Source organism: Drosophila bipectinata, chromosome 2R, assembly GCF_030179905.1.
Source record: "Drosophila bipectinata strain 14024-0381.07 chromosome 2R, DbipHiC1v2, whole genome shotgun sequence".
NCBI classification, from domain to species: domain Eukaryota; kingdom Metazoa; phylum Arthropoda; class Insecta; order Diptera; family Drosophilidae; genus Drosophila; species Drosophila bipectinata.
Window position 1 is genome coordinate 4,390,527 of NC_091737.1, and position 19,511 is coordinate 4,410,037.

Below are 19,511 nucleotides of genomic sequence, written 5' to 3' on the forward strand. Positions count from 1 at the left end.
TTTGTGAAGATAGAAGTTTGGGACATTTTTAGGTTTGGTTTTTGTGTTATAATAAATTGGGTTATATTATCATATTCTCATAAGGATCGGCCAACTATATCCAATGTTTGCGATATATATCCGGTTTTAACTGCAAGGGTATATCAACTTCGGCTCCGCCCCAAAGTTAGCTTTTCTTTCTTGTTTTTATTTAACACTGGTCGAGGGTCTTACGACGCGTTGGGTGCCAATTAACAAAATATTTTTTATAGGATTTATTTAAGACGCGATTTTATTCTGCGAATGAGAAGACTTGGTAATTGCGAGGTTTAACCGTCACCATTTATTTACAAAGTTCAACTAACTGCTAAGTACATTAATTCTTATAACGGAAGCTAGCCCTATGCCGTAAAAGTGTTGACCCGGCTGCCCATGCATGGTGTTGGGTTGCGTCGGAGTGCATTGCCCGCTGATTGCGCTGACCGAAGCCTGGGATTTCGGCAACATCGTTGTGCACCGTCCGCAGGTGTCGCTAGCCTTGCATTATTTTATTCTGTTAAGCATTATCAGCCTAAGAACTTCCGTTTTGCTGGGAGACCGTGTTAACTTATAAATTCTTGATCTGGACCACCTCCTCAGTTCATATAAGCATGTCCGTCTGTCTGTTTTTACGCAAACTAGTCTCAGTTTGAAAGCTATCTTTTGCACGCAGTCGAAACGATCGGGATCGGCCGACTATATCCTATAGCTGCCATATAACTGATTGATCGGAAATGGTATAACTTTGGTGTTTTTAGAGTTAGAGAGTCAAATTTTACGTGAGAGCTATTTCTAAAAAAAAATACGACATGCCAAATTTCATAACGATCGGTACAGTACAGAGTATATTTTTGGTCGTTAATCCGACCTACCAAATTTCATAACGATCGGCCGACTAAATCTTATAGCTGCCATATAAATAAACGATCGGAAATGGTTTTTGCTAGAAATACCAACTTTGGTATTTTTGAAGATAAAAGTTTCGGACTTTTTTTGGGCTATATTATGATATTCTCATAAGGATCAGCCAACTATATCTGAAGCTTGCGGAATGTATCCGGTTTTAGCTGCAAGGGTATATCAACTTCAACTCCGCCCGAATTTAGCTTTCTGTAAATTGATTTGTATTTATTGAAGTTGATTTGTGAAAATTGTGAATCATAGAGGCAAGATCATAAGACCGTACATAACCAAAACCTTTTTCATTTCTTTGGTCCGTCCGATACTGGAGTGCGGTTCATGTCTGGATGTATATGGAGTACATCAGACCGTCATGGAGTACATCAGAGTACATCATATGCACAGCACGACCCCTTAAGGGTCTTATTTTTGAACTACAATGGTCTCTACTCTATAACATCTCTGCTCACAGACGGACATGCTCATATCAACTCAGGAGGTGATCCTGATCAAGAATATTTATACTTTATAGGGTCGGAGATGTGTCCTTCACTGCGTTGCACACTTTTGCACAAAATTATAGTACCCTCTGCAAGGGCATAAATATATCACATAAACGTACGATGAAATACATCACGAATGGCGGATTTTGAACACATAACCTTGTTAGCGTGTGGGTTTGAATAGAAAATTCCCTAAGCTCGTAATTAATACACAGCTCCGGTAAATTGGTTTATCGCGTACTCTCTGTCATCAATACGCTTTTTAATCGGAATATAAAATTGATTGAAAAAAACCAATATGGAAACCTGAATTCAACACGAGAGAGGGGAGAGAGATCTAAACCAGGGCTCGCATGCATGGAAAAACCAACTTAGAAGTTTCACTTCTGCCGTGCGTGAGTCTGACACACACAGTTTTTTTTCTTCTGGATTTCGTCTTTCATTGCGAGGATGCCCAGATCCCTGTGAATGTTTTCGTTGCGAACATACCAAGGTGCCCCAGTGATAGTTCTCAAAATTTTTGATTGTGCGCGCTGTATGATGTCTATGTTGCTGCTGCTCGCGTTCCCCCATGGCTGGGAGCCATACGTCCAGAATGTCTTTAGAACTAAATATTAGTGTAGTAACTTATCAGGAACATCAGGAGTCCAGGAACAGTGGCGATCGTAAGTTTATGATCCAGTGGAGGCTGCTGACTTTCAGTTTTAGGTGCATCTTCTTGCATTCGATGTGCTTACGCCAGGTAATTCGTCTATCCAGGTGGACGCCAAGGTACGTTACTTCGTTAGCTTGAGGGATCTGCATACCGTTTAGTAAAAGCGAAGGGCATGTTTGTCTAAGAGTAAACGTTATATGTTTACAATTTTTTTCGTTTATTTTAATGCGCCAGTCCTACTGGCTTGGGTGATTGGATGATTAGCCAGTTGGGTTGTTGCCTGCGTTGGGCATCTGAAGCGACTAAGAATAGCGGTATCGTCGACGAAGTATCCGCAGTATACAAAACATATAGACACAGTCCGAGTGCGCTTCCTTGTGGAACTCCAGCTTCGATAATGTAGTCGTTGCATCTCACTGAGAAGACCCTATTGTAGAGGTATGATTTCAGTAGTTTGTGGGTGTATGTTGGCAAATAAATTTTAATTTTGTGCATGAGCCCAATCAGCTAAACTCGGTCGAAAGCTTGAGATACGTCGAGGAAAATAGCGCTGCAGTATATTCGCTGTTCGAAGGCTGAGCGCATTTCGGATGTTATTCTGTTCACTTGTTCGATGGTTCCGTGGTTTGTTCGGAAGTCAAATTGGCTTATATAAATAGCCAATATAAATGATTCCATTAAATAGTTTGCAGACGACCTCTATAGCGCATTTTGGAAGTTCGATCAGCATCTTTGGGGTCAATAGGTCACCATCGGGAGCCTTTTTTGGTTTTAGTCCTCTTAGGACTTTTCGATTTCGTTCGGCCGGAATAAAGGTGCAGCTAGTTGAGGGCAAGACTCTGGCTGAATTATTGGCAGGAGGACTGAATTTGAGGCTGGGTTTGGCTGGAAGACACTTTGGAGATGTGTGGCGGATGTTTCAGCTCGGTCTTCGTCGCTGCGAGCCCAGCATCCCGAAGAGTTTATTATAGGAGTGGTCGTTTCAATGGGGGCGCTAAGATTTGGGTGAGCCTTTGGGTGAGACTTTGTGATTGTTGGCGAGAGATTCTGGATGAACCTCAGCTGTGCATTTCTTACTGTTGGTGAAGAGTCTGATCGAGTGATCGGGTTGCTTCCTTAAGTCGTTGTTTTGAAGGTCGTTGTCTGGTTATCTGCTGTTTTTTGCCAATCATGACACGTGCGTCTCTTTTCTCGCTCGAGCTGTTCAATTGCTGATTAGATTTGAAGTATTTGTTTCGGCCTACTTCTTTCCCATGAGTAGAGATTTTAGCTGCCGCAACGAGTACTTCCTTCAGGCCGTAGTGTAGTAGATGTCCGATTTCATGTTAAACTCCGGGGCAAGTTCTATGTGGACACTCACGTTCTTTTTGTTAGCCAGTTCGTTTTTGGCGTCGTCAGGCTGAAGGGGTGTTCGGTTATTTCTGGGCTTTGAAGAAGCGTTAGAAGCACAGGCGAGTGGTCTGATGATAAGTCCGAGACTTATTAGTTTGTGAAGAATGTTTTTTGTCACCGCAAAATCAATAAGGTCTGGGAGCTTGCGTGAGTCGTTTGGCCAGTATGTGGGACTTCCAGTATGTGGAACTTCCAGGGGAATCAGAGTCCAGTTTATTTCTCACATTTATAATTGCATTGTACAATTGGATTCCTTTGGGAGTCACTTGATGTGATCCCAAGTGTGTATGCTTGGCTTTGTTGTCTCCTGCGGCTATAAAACGATCCCCAAGTGAATTATAGAAGTCCATAAATTGTCCTTCCGAGATTGAGAAACGAAGAGGGCAGTAAACGTCAGCGATTGAAAGGATTCTGTTGCTTGACTAAATTTGTATCGATATGGTCTGCAAGAAGTTTGTTGCAAACGTTTTGTGAAAATGGTGTTTAATGCGTTCTCTGATTAGAACTCCAGTTCCGCTGTGGGCTTTCCCATCTGGATGATCTGTGCAGTAGATTGTGTAGCCTCTTATATGAAAGTTGTATTTGCTTGTAAGATGAATTTCCACCAATAACATAACGTCAATATAGTTTTCGGTCAAGAATTGTGACAATTCTAGTTTATGCCGTGTGACACCAATGTGGCGTTCCACATTGATATTCGTAGAGTCTGCACAGATTATTTAGACTGTTGTTCTACGAGCAGCTGTATCATTATTTTCTGGTTTTGAACAAGCGTTTGCATAGTCGTTTTCATGAATGACATAAGCTCCATCATACTTTGTTGGAGGGTGTTTAGGTGAGGGGCCGTTGCGCCGCCGCTCCGCTGAACTTAAGAGCTCATCCGCGCTGGAATGCGCTCCCGCGCTGAAGAGCGCATTCGCGCTCGCCCCTCTAAGCACTCTCTCTCTCTCGTCGGCCGTCGTCGATCGTCCGCTCTGGTTGTAGCGTTTTTTGTTTTTTAGATAAGTTGAGTCCCATGTAAGCAGCGAACAAAGCGAACATTAAATTTCGTTCACACTGCTGCAAGAATATTTTTTCCTTCCGTGTCAACTCCTAGTCCGAGTTTTCCAACACAACGGCAGTTTGAGTTTTTCTATTCTTCTTCGTCTTCAAATTCTTCAAATTTTTCAATCCGTCTCCGTTTTGTGGGCTTCGTCATATTCCTCGCCATATTAGGCCTCTCCGTTATCCATTCGCTTGCCAACGGTCGATGCATATGTATATCCATATACATACATACACACATACATATTTTTATACCCTTGCAGAGGGTATTATAATTTTGGTCAAAAGTGTGCAACGCAGTGAAGGAGACATCTCCGACCCTATAAAGTATATATATTCTTGATCAGGACCACCACCTGAGTTGATATGAGCATGTCCGTCTGTCTGTCTGTTTCTATGCGAACTAGTCTCCCAGTTTTAAGGCTATCGTCTTGAAACTTTGCACACACCCTTCTATCCTTTGCACGCAGTATATAAGTTGGAACGACCGGGCTCGCCCGACTATATCCTATATCCTAACTGATTGATCGGAAATGGTATTTTTAGCTTCGGTGTTTTTAGAGTTAGAGAGCTAAAATTTTACATGAGAGCTATTTTTGGCAAACTAATCCGACCTACCTAATTTCATACGATCGACCGACTATATCTTATAGTTGCCATATAACTGAACGATCGGAAATGGTTTTTGGTAGAAATACCAACTTTGGTTTGGGACTTTTTTAGATTTTGTATTATAATAAATTGGGTTATATTATCATATTCTCATAAGGATCGGCCAACTATATGTTTGCAATATATATCCGGTTTTAACTGCAAGGGTACATCAACTTCGGCTCCGCCCAAAGTTAGCTTTCCTTTCTTGTTTTTGGTGCAATTAATCCGCGAAAAATTTGCAAGTGAACAGTGAAATTGTGTGGTGACAAAAAGAAGGCATAAGTAATATTGGTCAGCCGGTGTGAATCAGTGTCATTTTTTACACCACATAACTTTTCTGTTCCCCCAGTTATACAGTCCACTTATAAACGCTCCACTGTGCCAACATATGCCCCACATGCCCTTACATTTATCCGTATTTGCATGCATGTCCATATATTTCCATATATTTTCTGTTTCCAATTTTAGGAAATATATATAATAACTGATAAAATTAAATAAAAACAAGAAAGGAAAGCTAACTTCGGGCGGAGCCGAAGTTTATATACCCTTGCAGCTAAAACCGGATATATATCGCAAACATCGGATATAGTTGGCCGATCCTTATGAAATTTGGTAGGATGGATCAAAATTTAATCTGTACCAAGTTCCAGCTTTCTATCTTCAAAAACACGAAAGTTGGGTCATTTCCGATCGTTCAGTTATATGGCAGCTATAGGATATAGTCGGCCGATCCTTATGAAATTTGGTACGTTGGATCAACTGACCAAAAATAGAATCTGTATTAAATTTCAGCTTTCTATCTTCAAAAAAACGAAAGTTGGGTCATTTCCGATCGTTCAGTTATATGGCAGCTATAAGATATAGTCGGCCGATCCTTATGAAATTTGGCATGTCGTAATGTTTTGCCAAAAATAGCACTCATGTCGAATTTGAACTCTCTAACTCTAAAAACACCAAAGTTATACCATTTCCGATCAATCAGTTATATGGCAGCTATAGGATATAGTCGGCCGATCCCGGTCGTTCCGACTTATATACTGCGTGCAAAGGAAAGAAGGGTGTGTGCAAAGTTTCAAGACGATAGCTTTAAAACTGAGAGACTAGTTCGCGTAGAAACAGACAGACAGACAGACAGACAGACGGACAGACGGACAGACGGACAGACGGACATGCTCATATCAACTCAGGAGGTGATCCTGATCAAGAATATATATACTTTATAGGGTCGGAGATGTCTCCTTCACTGCGTTGCACACTTTTGGACAAAATTATAATACCCTCTGCAAGGGTATAATAAAATTTTCTTTAAGCCAACAAATATAAAACGCCATTCCACTACAAATCCGTGATTGTGTCGCTTACATTCTCAGCCTCGCCGCCGCAGTAGCCGTATTGTGTTTTTTGTTTGGTACTGTTTTTTTTTCCTTTGGGGTGAACAACGTACTGGGTGCCGACATACCGGCATACCCGGCTGCGTAACAAATAAATTAAAAAAAACAAGAAAGGAAAGCTAACTCCGGGCGGAGCCGAAGTTTATATACCCTTGCAGCTAAAGTTGGGTCATTTCCGATCGTTCAGTTATATGGCAGCTATAGGATATAGTCGGCCGATCCTTATGAAATTTGGTACGTTGGATCAACTGACCAAAAATAGAATCTGTACTAAATTCCAGCTTTCTATCTTCAAAAACACGAAAGTTGGGTCATTTCCGATCGTTGAGTTATATGGCAGCTATAGGATATAGTCGGCCGATCCTTATGAAATTTGGCATGTCGTATTATTTTGCCAAAACTAGCTCTCATGTCAAATTTGAACTCTCTAACTCTAAAAACACCAAAGTTATACCATTTCCGATCAATCAGTTATATGGCAGCTATAGGATATAGTCGGCCGATCCCGGCCGTTCCGACTTATATACTGCGTGCAAAGGAAAGAAGGGTGTGTGCAAAGTTTCAAGACGATAGCTTTAAAACTGAGAGACTAGTTTGCGTAGAAACAGACAGACGGACAGAAGGACAGACGGACAGACGGACAGACGGACATGCTCATATCAACTCAGGAGGTGATCCTGATCAAGAATATATATACTTTATAGGGTCGGAGATGTCTCCTTCACTGCGTTGCACACTTTTGGACAAAATTATAATACCCTCTGCAAGGGTATAAAAATCAATCTATCAAAATGTCAGTTAGAAACGAAGTCATAAGAAACGAAGTCATGCCATCCAAGAAGTCGAATTTGGGTCGTCATACTCGCAATACAGAAGCAAAAAGACTTAACATTTCCAATATGACTGACGAAGAGCGGGCCTCCATTCGGGAGACTGAACGGCTGAGAGCAATGCGGATGCACAACGCGGAATTAGCAGAAACGCGAGCAGCTAGGCTTGAGCGAAAACGATTGAGAGCTAGGCAGTCGCGTTCTGCAGCAATCGATTTGATTCGGTCAAAAATCAAAAAAGATTTTTTGAAACATTTTTATTTTTAAGTTTGGGTTGTCAAATAAGTCGAAATTGGAGCAATTGAGAAAGCAGAAGTAATTGAGAAGTTCGAGATAAAAAACTATACGGGGCGGGCCTGTCTCATCACAAAAGGTTATGTGTTGGTGTTTGTGTGCTTCTCCACTAAGGCCATCGATTTAGAGCCTACGTCGGACCTTACGACCGAAAAATTTCTGGCGGCTTTCGCACGGTTCGTGTCCCGGAGAGGATGCCCCCGTCAAGTGCAGTCCGACAGCGGGAAGACCTTTGTGGGAGCAGCTGCTCTACTATCCCGCGATTTTCTCCAGAGCCTAAAAGGGGCTGTGACCGGTGCCTATAGTCACCAGCAGCTTCTCTGGCATTTCATTCCTCCGGGAGCTCCCCACATGGGGGGCCTTTGGGAAGCAGGGTTCAAGAGCTTCAAGACCTTGTTCTACAAGTCCACCGCCACGCGGAAATACACCTTTGAGGAGCTGGCTACTCTCCTGGCGAAGATCGAGGCGTGCCTGAATTCGCGGCCACTCGCGCCAATGTCCGAAGACCCCGCTGACCTGCTGGCTCTTACACCCGGGCACTTTCTTGTGGGAGGCCCACTTCTCGCCACGATTGAACCTCAGATAAAGGGGAATACCAGGTAAATAATGATTTACCGCTGGCAACACCTGAAGGCTCTTCAGCAGCAATTTCGGCTGCGATGGAAGGAAGAGTACCTCAACAAGCTCCATAAGAGGAATAAATGGCGAGCTTCTACGAGGGATCTCCGCGTTGGGGATATGGTGGTCATCAAGGAGGACAACCTTCCGTCCAATGAGTGGCGATTAGGCATGGTTGACGCGGTGTCAAGCGGCCCGTAGCTAAGGTCGAGCATCTTTCGATGAAAGCGTCCGCCTGCCCACAATAATTATGCATTTCTTCCGCTCCAATGTTCCTGTTCATTATGATGTCTCGTAGCTCTCTGCCCATAGTTCCAAATCGTTATTCACACCAATTCTGATAACGTTGTTTTGTTTTTTCATCATATTTTTGCCAGTCACACTCGACACGATGTCGCCACGTCCGCGCAGCGCCCAGTCACTGGAGAGCAGATGTACTCTAGGTACTCAGTCCTACCGATGCCGAGTCTGCAGTGGAATCCATCCGCTGAAAAAGTGTCGGCGCATTCTGCGTCTCAGTGCCGAGAAGCGGCTCCGGGCGGTTCTCGTGAACCGGTATTGCTCCAGCTGCCTGCCCCACGAGCACTTCGACGGATCGTGTCCGCGTGGGGATTGCTGTAGGACGTGTGGTCAGGATCACCACTCAATTCTGCACCTCGTGGAGAAGCCGCGGGCTCGGCGCCAGCCACGTCAAGGGGAGCACCGGTCACGGAGCGCGGGAGACAGAATACGGAATGTCTCAGCTGGCGCTCGGCCGTCGTCCGCCAACTCCCGGCGCGGTTCGGTTGCTTCTCGGCGTTCGTCCGCCACTTTCCGGCACTCACAAGCCGATCCACGGCCATCGACTTCCCGGCGCTCGTCGGCAACTCCTCGGCATTTTTCCGCCACTGGCCGTTTTGCGCCGACTGCGCTAGTGCGCATTGACACCGGGACCCGGATCTTCGACCGGGGGCCCTCATCGACCCGTGTACGCATCGCTAGCGGCGTTATTCCATTTGCCCACTACCAGCGTGGGGAACGAAAAAAGTTTCTTCAGCCACCGTGGCTTCCAAGAGCTGAGCGAGGCGGTGCGTGCCCACTTCCAAGGCGTGACATTGGCGGATGAACGGTTCCATCTGCCAGCGACGATCTCCGTTGTCCTGGGCGCGGATATGTACCCGCGTATCATGCAGCCGGGCGTCCTAAAGATCCAGGACGGGCTGCCAGTGGCCCAGAGCAGCGTTTTAAGATGGGTCGTGTCCGGAGCCTGTCACCAGCCGTAACGACGAGGGATCTGTTGCAACCCGAGTGATTGCAAGGGGGACGGGATGTTTAGGTGAGGGGCCATTGCGCAGCCTCTCCGCTGAACTTAAGAGCTCATCCGCGCTGAAGAGCGCACCCGCACCGAAGAGCGTATCCGCGCTCGCCCCTCTATGCACTCTCTCTCTCGTCGGCCGTCGTCGATCGTCCGCTTTGGCTGTAGCGTCTGGCCTACAACAGAGGGTAAGCTTCATAGTTTCAGTTTTGCTGTGTGGCTGTTCTGGGACCTGTTGGGCGCTTTGAGGGTTAGGCTGAATTGAAATTTCCCTTCCAGATCGTAGAGCATCGGCATAGGAGAAGCCGTTGGTGGTGTTTAGTGGACCGAATGAGGACCTCGCAGCTTTGGCGAAGAAGACATCTGGCGTAATTTTTGACGCAATGTACGCATTCTGTGGATTTTGGTTGCGCGTTGCGGTCGCTTGACGCATGCGACTCTTTAACTCCTTGTACACCATACATCCTCTATAGTTTTCCTTATGGTTGCCTCCGAAGTTTCCACATTTCTTCACGGTACTGTCCTTGTTTGTAGTGCAGAAAGCGGAGTTTTGGGCGTCCCCGTAGACTACACAGACAGCCCGAAATGTGCAGTAAGACCTGGTGTGTCCATACTCTTGGCAATTAGTGCATTGCACTGGACCGTTGCGTTTATGTGGCACTTCAACAGTGACCTCCGATGCAAAAGATATTGCAGGTTGTAGATTGGGTGGACTTCGTTCTTCTTCAGCGACCTGCTTTCTGGCTCGAGCTCGACCTTGAAGAGGGGTTGTGGCTTTTTATCTTCATTTAGAATGTTAATAACATTCTTGGCGGCGAAGCCCTTTTCTTTAAGGGCGGTTTTTATTTCCGCGGCGGTAATATCAGGTTTGATTCCCTTTACTTCCACTTACTGCTTTTCAGCTGGTATGTGTAATAGTTTTTCTGAGCACTGTCCCAGATATTTGGGCACGATTCGGAAGTGCTCTTCAGTCTTGGCTTGCACCTTTGTTTTTTGGATGTTCCCCTTGATAAGCGCGAGTCGAAGTGACCAGAGCGGGTGAGCAAACCGTGTTTTCAGCGGTCAGAGCCGGATTGCTCTTAAACGCCAATTTATCCATTGCGGTATCGCGGGTTGAAATGTAAGAGTAGAAGCTGTTATTTTTTCGTTTGCATGCAGTATATAAGTCGGACCGGCCGGGATAGACCGACTATATTCTATGGCAGCCATATAACTGATGGATCGCAAATGGTATAACTATGGTGTTTTTAGAAATATAACTTTGGTGTTTTTAGAGTTTTCGGATTTGGCATGAGTGCTATTTTTGGCAAAGTTATACAACGTACTAATTTTCATAACGATCGGCTAACTATATCTTATAGATGCCATATAACTGAACGATCCGAAATGGTTTTTGATAGAAATACCAACTTTGGTATTTTTGAGACTTGGGACTTTTTTTAGATTTTTTATTACAATAAATTGGGTTATATTATAATATTCTCATAAGGATCGACCAACAATATCAGATTTTTGCGATATGTATCCGGTTTCAACTGCAAAAGTATATCAACTTCGGCTCCGCCCGAAGTTACCTTTCCTTATGTTTAGATTTTTTATTGTAATGAATTGGTTTTATTATGATATTTTCATAAGGATCGGACAACTATATCTGATGTTTGCGATATATATCCGGTTTTAACTGCAAGGGTATATCAACTTCGGCTCCACCCGATGTAAGCTTGCCTTTCTTGTTTTTATTTATCTTTAATTGTAGTATTAAGGAAAAAAAATTAAAAATTATGTTTGGTAAATAAAATTTGAAGGGAGTCCGTCCGTCATTTTGTCATCCGAAACGTCCGTTACTTATTTTTACAATTGTAATAGAATGCAATTCAATATAATAATAAAAGTAAATTATAAAAATAAAAATAAATTATTAAAATAATCAAAAAACTAAAACTTACTTTTTAAAAATGGAAACAACCTCACTCATAAAATTTAACTCTGGACCCCAAGGACAAGGACCGCGCGCTTTCCATCTAGGCTTTTCTCCAAGTGGATTAATTGATACTTAAAGTTGAAGTAAAAATTGAAGTATTGAAGTAAAAGCGAGAATCCATAGCTAAATCCGAGCTGAAGAGTAAAGATAGTAGAAGATATTTCTGATCTCTTTGCTCTCAAACTGGTTCGATGCGAACGTTTCAAACTTTCATCGATCAAAAGATGTTACGTTCTAAAAACATAATTCTTTCTTTTCCTCCCGCATCTGCTAGCCGTTTGTCGTGGAACTCGCTCTCAAATGTTTTTTCTTTTTACAGCGGGTTCCACTACGCGGCCTGCCAATATGCCGTATAACCCGTAATCATAGAAATTTTTACAGCGGGATACACTACGAACTGCGGCAATGTTAAGGTGATTTTAAAATGTTGTATTTTTTTGTGACCCCAACGCTGCGCTGGAACCCGCTGCGCTGGAACTCGCCATAGGAACACTTTTGTTTCTATGAGATGTCCCCTCTGTGTCCTGCTTAATCATTGATAATACTATTGATATTGAGCTGAGATTCCGTTGTAGAATTCTCCAGCAGATATTTCTGTAGAGCGCAATGAAACAGGTGTTTACATTTGAGTCAGAAGCATGGCTGCTTATGGCTGATTAAGCAGATCGACGCAGGCTGGCGTACTTTTTGAAGTCGGTAAATAGTTCGTAAACATTATTAAACCGTGCGATTTGGTCGTCACTCTTGCAAAAAATGCATGGCTGGTACTCTTTGAACTTAGTTTTTGGCCAAATTTAATTATAAATACATAGATGCTTGGTCGAACTTTTTCAATAAACGAATATTTTTAAATACTAAATATTATTCTAAAACAATACATAGATACATTTTCTTTTCATTGTTGACTACAAATTTTAATTAAATTGAATAATTTTTTAATATACGTGTGTACGGGTAGTCGCAATTAGAGTTAGGGATCCACAATTAGGTTCGATTTTGATACGGGCGCTAATTTATTAGATTTAATTTGATACAAAATGATTTGATGTTACGATAAATGAAACCAAAAGATTAAGCTCGGGTGTTATATATCTGATAAGTCAGCCTGTAACCACTTGCCTAATCTTTCTTTTCTACTTTGACACTCGAGAAGCTCGAAAAGTGAGATGATAGAATTAAGATTTAATTACGAATTATACGATTATAGCATCTACAATAGCATCTACACGGGCGTTTTTACAGGGGCGGCGCTATCAACTTCGAAGAACCGCAACAGCCGATATATGGATATGTATGTCTGAAGGCTAGAAGACCGCTAGACGAAGTAAGCACTGGGACGTGGCTCAAGGCGTGATGCTGCGGAGCTACCGAGATATATCGCGAGAGAGCGCTAGATTATGATGGCAGACGCAGGTGGCCCATCGAATTTCACGGAAGCGGGCGACGCGGAAAGATCTGACGGAAAGCGAAAATAGAGGTGCCCAAAAGTCGGTGAAACCGATTGACTTCACGGGTGTTTCTCGATGTCAATAAATTACACAGCCACACAAAAAAAAAATATTTTTTCGGGTCTGGAGGTCAGACCATGTTTACTATATGTTTTCGGGGTCGCTGAATCTAAATCCGAGGTCCAAAAAACCCCAGCACGTCAGGGTTCTAACATAATCTCAAAAAACCACATACAAAATTATACTGGAGTCCGTGGGTCAGACCATGTTTATTATATGTTTTCAGGGTCGCTGAATCCGAATCCGAGGTCTAAAGAACTCCAGAATGTCAGGGTTACGACATAACCTCAAAAACTTGATAAAATTTTTATTTCCGAGTTCTGGGCTCAGATCGTGTTTACCATATGTTTTTGGGGTCGCTCGGAAAATAAAATAAAAAATTTATATAAAAAACTTGTTCTGACCTCCAGACCCGAAAAAATATTTTTTTTTGTGTGGCTGTGTTATCGCCGGTTACATATCGCTGTATGACACGAAAATATGTGTGAATATATAATAAGTGTGAAAATTTTTTTTCAATAGACGCATCATTTTCTTATGTCTATAAACATTTACATTTTTTTTTTCCATTTGATTATAAGTCATATAAAAATAATAATTGCTTTAAAAAGGTAATTAAAAACGATTTTAAAAAAACACTACATACACTTCAACAATAACCGGAAAAGCAGCATCCCGAAGCTCTTCTCTCCAGCTGGGTGGGAGAAGTAATTGAACTTGGGCACGCCCTCCATGTGGCAATGGAATTTCAAACGAACGCTGGGTTGGTAGTGCAAGTTTTTGGAGCCTTTCCGTATAAAAGGGCCGGGTATCGTATAGAATTTTAATAAGGCTATGCGTTTTTTGCATATGCACTCCTGATACCGGCAGACCTGGACCTTGGCATTCTAAAATGTAGAAATCAATTCCATAGCTAGTTGCAGCACCTAATGATGGTGTAATAAACGCATCAAAATGTGAACAATTTGTATAATAGTAACGACTACTCCAAAGGGCCTCTCCTAAATCACATGTTATGCATTGTGGCTGGATTCTAATAATAATAAATATATATAAATAAATTCTAACTTTATTTTTTGGATTCTTACTTTCTCGTATCATCGTTTACAGGATCCTTGACAGAATATAAGTGTCGCTGGCCAGGTTTTTTGTCTTGAGTGGCTAAATAGTAAACAATATGATTTACGGTATCCCAGCACAATATTTTTATCACCTGTGGAAATTTAAATTCATTTAATTGATATACAATTATATTTATGAACCTTATTATATATTTATTATTTATATATTTCAGCCAGGAAGATTTTAGTATTCTATTTTATCAGTGTACTATTTTTTTTCCGAAAAAGTAACATGTTCTGTAACGAACTGTTTTTCTGCTTACCGCTCGCAACAATTTGCCGAGGCTAGCTCACAGAGTTTGTGGGTCTGTTCCACCGAATTTATGGTTTGCCCGACCCCAGAAATAATAAAAATAGCATAGAACTTAATTCAATTCAATTTAATAATTCTTCTTTATTTTCCACTATCATTTTCAATTTTGCTTAAAGGTAACCATTTTTTTACTTAGAGTTTAGACTTATTAACTATATTTACAACTATAATATTCTATTATTTTGTTTATTTAATATTTATTTGTTCATTTTTATTTATATTTAATAAACCAAGAAAATGGTAAAAAACTTGGCTCAAAAAAGGCTTAAGAACTAAGATAAAACTAAGACTGGTACTTTGTGTTTACTAGCGTAATACTAGGAAGGGAAGCACCTGTCAGCACGCGGATGATCGATTAAAAAATGTTGTATATTGAATTTATTTGTTGAATAAGAGATGAGTGCATCGATTATTTCGCCTAGAAAAATGGTAAATTATAAATCATTTTTAAGATTTAATTTTGTGTAATTTGTAATTTATTTGTATGGGTCTTGGCACTACAGCCCCAGATTTCAGATCCATAAAGCATTATGCGTAAAAATATTTGTTTATATATTGTCAGCTTATTGTGATTAGACAGATTTGATCTGCGATTTATAAAAGGGTACAATATTCGGATAGTTCTATTTATTTTGTCAATGGTATGACTTATGTGACCATTGAAAATAAGTTTAATGTCAAAACAATGCCTAGATGCCACATGGAGTTTCCCCATTTAATGTCAATGTTATTTAGTTTACCTTTTTTATTTTCAAAAAAATCGAAATTTTTTTTATTGCTTTATCTTAAAGAACAACTTCTTGAGAACATTTTTTCAAATTTTCATAGAGATTCGAGCAGTTGAAAAAAAGTTACAGCGCTCCTAACCGCGCGCCTCGTCGCGGCCTTGAACTGAACTTAAAACTTTAAACACGAATATCTCGAAATGGTGTTTCTTGAAAAATGACTGCGGTGATATGGATTGGCGGAAAACTACTGAACCGATTTACTTCAAATTTCTTTTCAAATGTTTGTAATTACATTTTTTTGTGCTTGAACGATCGAATTTGTCACGCACAAACTTTTTTTTCGTCGAAGTGAATTTTTATTTACAAGAAATAACCCTAAACTAATTAAATTTTTTTACTTTTATGGTTTAAGTTGACCTAGGGAAGTATCACCGCAAGGCTCTTCAAAAAAAAAGCCTCTAAGGGAAACAGCCACCCCTTAAAAACTATTTAATATTTTTCCACGAAATTTTGCAAAAACATTGTTAATAAAGTGTACTATCAAAAAATTACACATCCGTGTAATTAAATAATTGCTACATACTTAAAAAAAAATCCGAACTTTCCTCTTTTTCTTCGACAAAGAAGGTATATAACCCCTTAAGTTCACTATTTGGCAGAAAACACAGTTTCTGTTTTTTTGGTGAAGAAAATTATTTTCGTTTTTGAGGCATTTTAATTTTCCACTTATAAAAATAAGAACATATTGCACCTAAGGACATTTGCAGTTCGTTTTCTATCGAATTATAAGTAGTGCGAGAAATAAACAGGGCTGTATAGTCGGCAAATATAAGTGTATGACATCTCTGAAATAGGGGGATGTCATAGGTGTAAATGTTATAAAGAACAGGTCCGAGCACAGAGCCCTGTTGGACACCAGCTTTGATTAGTTTTTTATTCGAATTGGTACCATCAAGACTGACGAAAAAGTACCTGTCTGAGAGAAAACTTTGAATACTCTTTGTTAAATATATTGGGCTGTTACAAGTGGTAAACTTATGGATTAGACTATTGTGCCAGACAATATCAAAAGCAGCTTCTATGTCAAGCGTTACCATGCCAACTGACTCTTTTATTAAACTGGGGGTAAAATGGTAATATCTTCCACATGCAGATTGATTTAAATTACAGATTTAAAGTAGATTTCAATAATCTTTCAAAAAATTTTCGTACTGCAGTTGAGGTATTATAATCTGAGAAACTGTCAGTAATGTAATGTTTTAATTTATTGGTCCGGGAGCGTTTCACTCGACGCAGCGAAAATGCTCTTTTAAAGATAAGAGAAGATTGATTCTTGCAAAGAACTGCGTAAGGCAAAAAGGAATGCCTGGGCCAAGTTCTGCACGAACATTCAGCAAACATCAGAGGCCTCCCGACTCCGGAAGGTCCTCGCAACAACTGCACCAAACGTAGGATACATTAAAACCCCGGAAGGTAACTGGACATCGTCCAGCAAAGAAACCCTAGAGGCTCTCACAGAGGCACATTTCTCGGGATGCTCTCTAGAAGAAACAACTCTGTAAACGCAAAAACAGGGGGAGAGCCCCTCCCTCCCTAACCAACTTGAATACCTATTGAGTATACCAACTAATTAAAGCCGGACCCAATCTGAGGTATTGGGTCAGAAAAGCTTTCTCAGCAATTTTCAGAATAGGCATCGTACCCACAATGTGGTTGCGGACGAAAGTCGTATTTATACCCAAGGCGGGAAAACCTTCGCACTGCACCCCTAAGGACTTCAGATCAATAAGCCTGTCGTCCTTCCTTCTCAAGACAATGGAGAGACTAATCAGCCTCCGCATTAATCTTACTATCATGATATCTCGGAATCACAGCATGCGCGTAGGAAGGGCAGAAGAGGCACTCCGCAAGGAGGCGTACTCTCACCCCTACTGTGGAACGTGGCGGTTAATAGCCTACTGCGATCCCTAGAAGGTGGTGGTTGCAAGATTATGCGGATGATGTCGCAATTGCCTTCTCTGGGAAATTTTCCCAGACTCTATGTGACCGCATGGCGGACAAACTTACTTTGGGAGTTTACTAGCCAAGTTCCTAGGGATTACGCTAGACAAGAAACTGGACTCAAAGGCAACCTACGTACCACACCGACTGATGCCCTAGACTTCATACTCGACCTATTACCTGTAGAGATAATGGGGGCCAAGATAGCCACGCTATTGGCAATTAGGCTACGCGAGACGGGCATATGGAAAAGGACCGACTATGGACATACCAAGTTGGACCTACACCACTGCACGCTAATGAGGGCTACAGACTACTGCGTAAATGTTGATGATCCTATCTTAAAATACAAGGTTTCCATTCCAACAAGGGAGGAATGGGCCACACAAATCCCGGGACCAGCCAGTTCCCTCCATATTTACACAGAAGGTTCAAAATTGAATGGCCAGGTGGGAGGCGGTTTCCATTGCGAACGACTGTGTCTAAATGAGTCCTTCAGACTCCCCGACCACTGCAGTATGTTCCAAGCAGAAGTAATAGCTATTGGGGAAGCACTTAGATCCCCAGCACTTACTGGTATTCAAGACACAATCTGTATCTTCTCAGACAGTCAAGCGGCACTCAATGCCCTTAACGGATTCTCATCCAACTCCAGGACAGTAAATGACTGTCGCAGATCTCTTAACGAGATGGCAAAGCAGTGTTACATTCACCTCATATGGGTGCCCGGACATAGGGACCACGAGGGTAATTACGCCGCTGACGAACTAGCAAGAGCAGGAACTACCTACAACTAGAGCAGGAATCCTCTCCTCCCGAAGAAGGAACCAGTAGGTATCCCCCTAGCTACGTGTCGGCTAAAATGCAGGGATCACTTTGACCGCGCATCACTGAGGAAATCTCCAAAACTGCAGGAACTCACGCATGATATGGCCCATCCGCTCTAGGAAGAGATCAATGATGCTTATCGCCCTCAATAGGCAGGACTGTAGTCTGGCAGTCAAGGCCATCACGGACACTGGTTCATAAGAGCACACGCGGCTAGACTAGCGGTGCCACATTATGACTACTGCAGGAGCTGTGGGGATGTAGAAGAGGAAAAGACAGTCGCACACCTTCTGTGTCAATGCCCTGCGCTGGGGCGCAGCCGACTCAAATTCTTGGGCGCAGCAGCACTTACGAACCCAACGGACCTCGCGGAGATCGATCCACCCAGACTCGTAGCCTTCATCCGTAAATCTGGATGGGAACGCGAGCCGCCGCAGGAAAGATAGCAAACTCTTGGGCACATTAGTAAATAGGAGGGGAGAGGTTCCCTTGTAAGACCTCTGCCTGTGCGGTATCACAAGGAGCCCCAGCGGCTCCAGTGGGGCGGGGTGTCAGTCACAGTCAACCTAACCTAACTTAATGTTTTATTTAAAAAACTTCTGCTAAGATGTCTGCTTTTTCTGCTCTTGTGTGGGCAAAACTTGGGATAAACTGTTTTTTGTTCTTACTAATTTTAGTAAGCTTCCAAAATGGTATGGAATTTTTGTCCAATTTGAACAGTTTAAGATTCCATTTTTTATTGTGATGCTCAAATAGTTTCTGGCGAATCATATGGTTGCCTCCCGCCTCAACCTAACCTAACCTAATGTTTTATTTAAAAAACTTCTGCTAAGATGTCTGCTTTTTCTGCTCTTGTGTGGGCAAAACTTGGGATAAACTGTTTTTTGTTCTTACTAATTTTAGTAAGCTTCCAAAATGGTCTGGAATTTTTGTCCAATTTGAACAGTTTAAGATTCCATTTTTTATTGTGATGCTCAAATAGTTTCTGGCGAATCATATCGTTCAAATAGTTCACTCTAGCCTTAAAGATGGGTTGTCTGGTCCTAATCACTTTTTTTTTGTTTTGTGTTTCTATCACTTATTATATTTTTTATTCACTGTGGAATTTTCAAAACTATGGGCCTAACAGGCGCTTCGGGTAAACACTGTTTTATTGCATTATGTATGTCAGCTTGAAGAATATCGACCATTACATCTACTACTTCTTGCCGCTTCAAAATCCGAAAGAGCTTCGAGATTGGCTTAGGATGCAACAATGCGGATATTCTTAAATTTTGTCCATTTCGCTTTGAAGTATTGCAAGTGTGTATTATTATTGCAACGAACACCTTTAGTAAACTTACAAAGTACTGGTAAATGTTCCTTTGAGAGATCAGTATGCACAATTGGCTCGGAGAAATTTATCGGTGTATTGTAAGGAAAATGTCAAGAGTGG

The 19,511-nt window shown here is 41.8% G+C and overlaps 1 protein-coding gene across 3 annotated transcripts in view; it reads right to left on the reverse strand.

The window, feature by feature from the left end:
• Nucleotides 1-19,511, reverse strand: part of LOC108133741 (dipeptidyl peptidase 4) — a 225,790-nt gene that overhangs the window by 61,410 nt on the left and 144,869 nt on the right. For all 3 annotated transcript variants that reach the window (XM_070278426.1, XM_070278427.1, XM_070278428.1), the window contains 2 exons: nt 14,174-14,298; nt 13,732-14,118 (listed from right to left, as the gene is read on the reverse strand). In XM_070278426.1, coding sequence (XP_070134527.1) covers nt 13,732-14,118; nt 14,174-14,298 — 512 coding nt within the window. The remainder of the gene's footprint in view (nt 1-13,731; nt 14,119-14,173; nt 14,299-19,511) is intronic.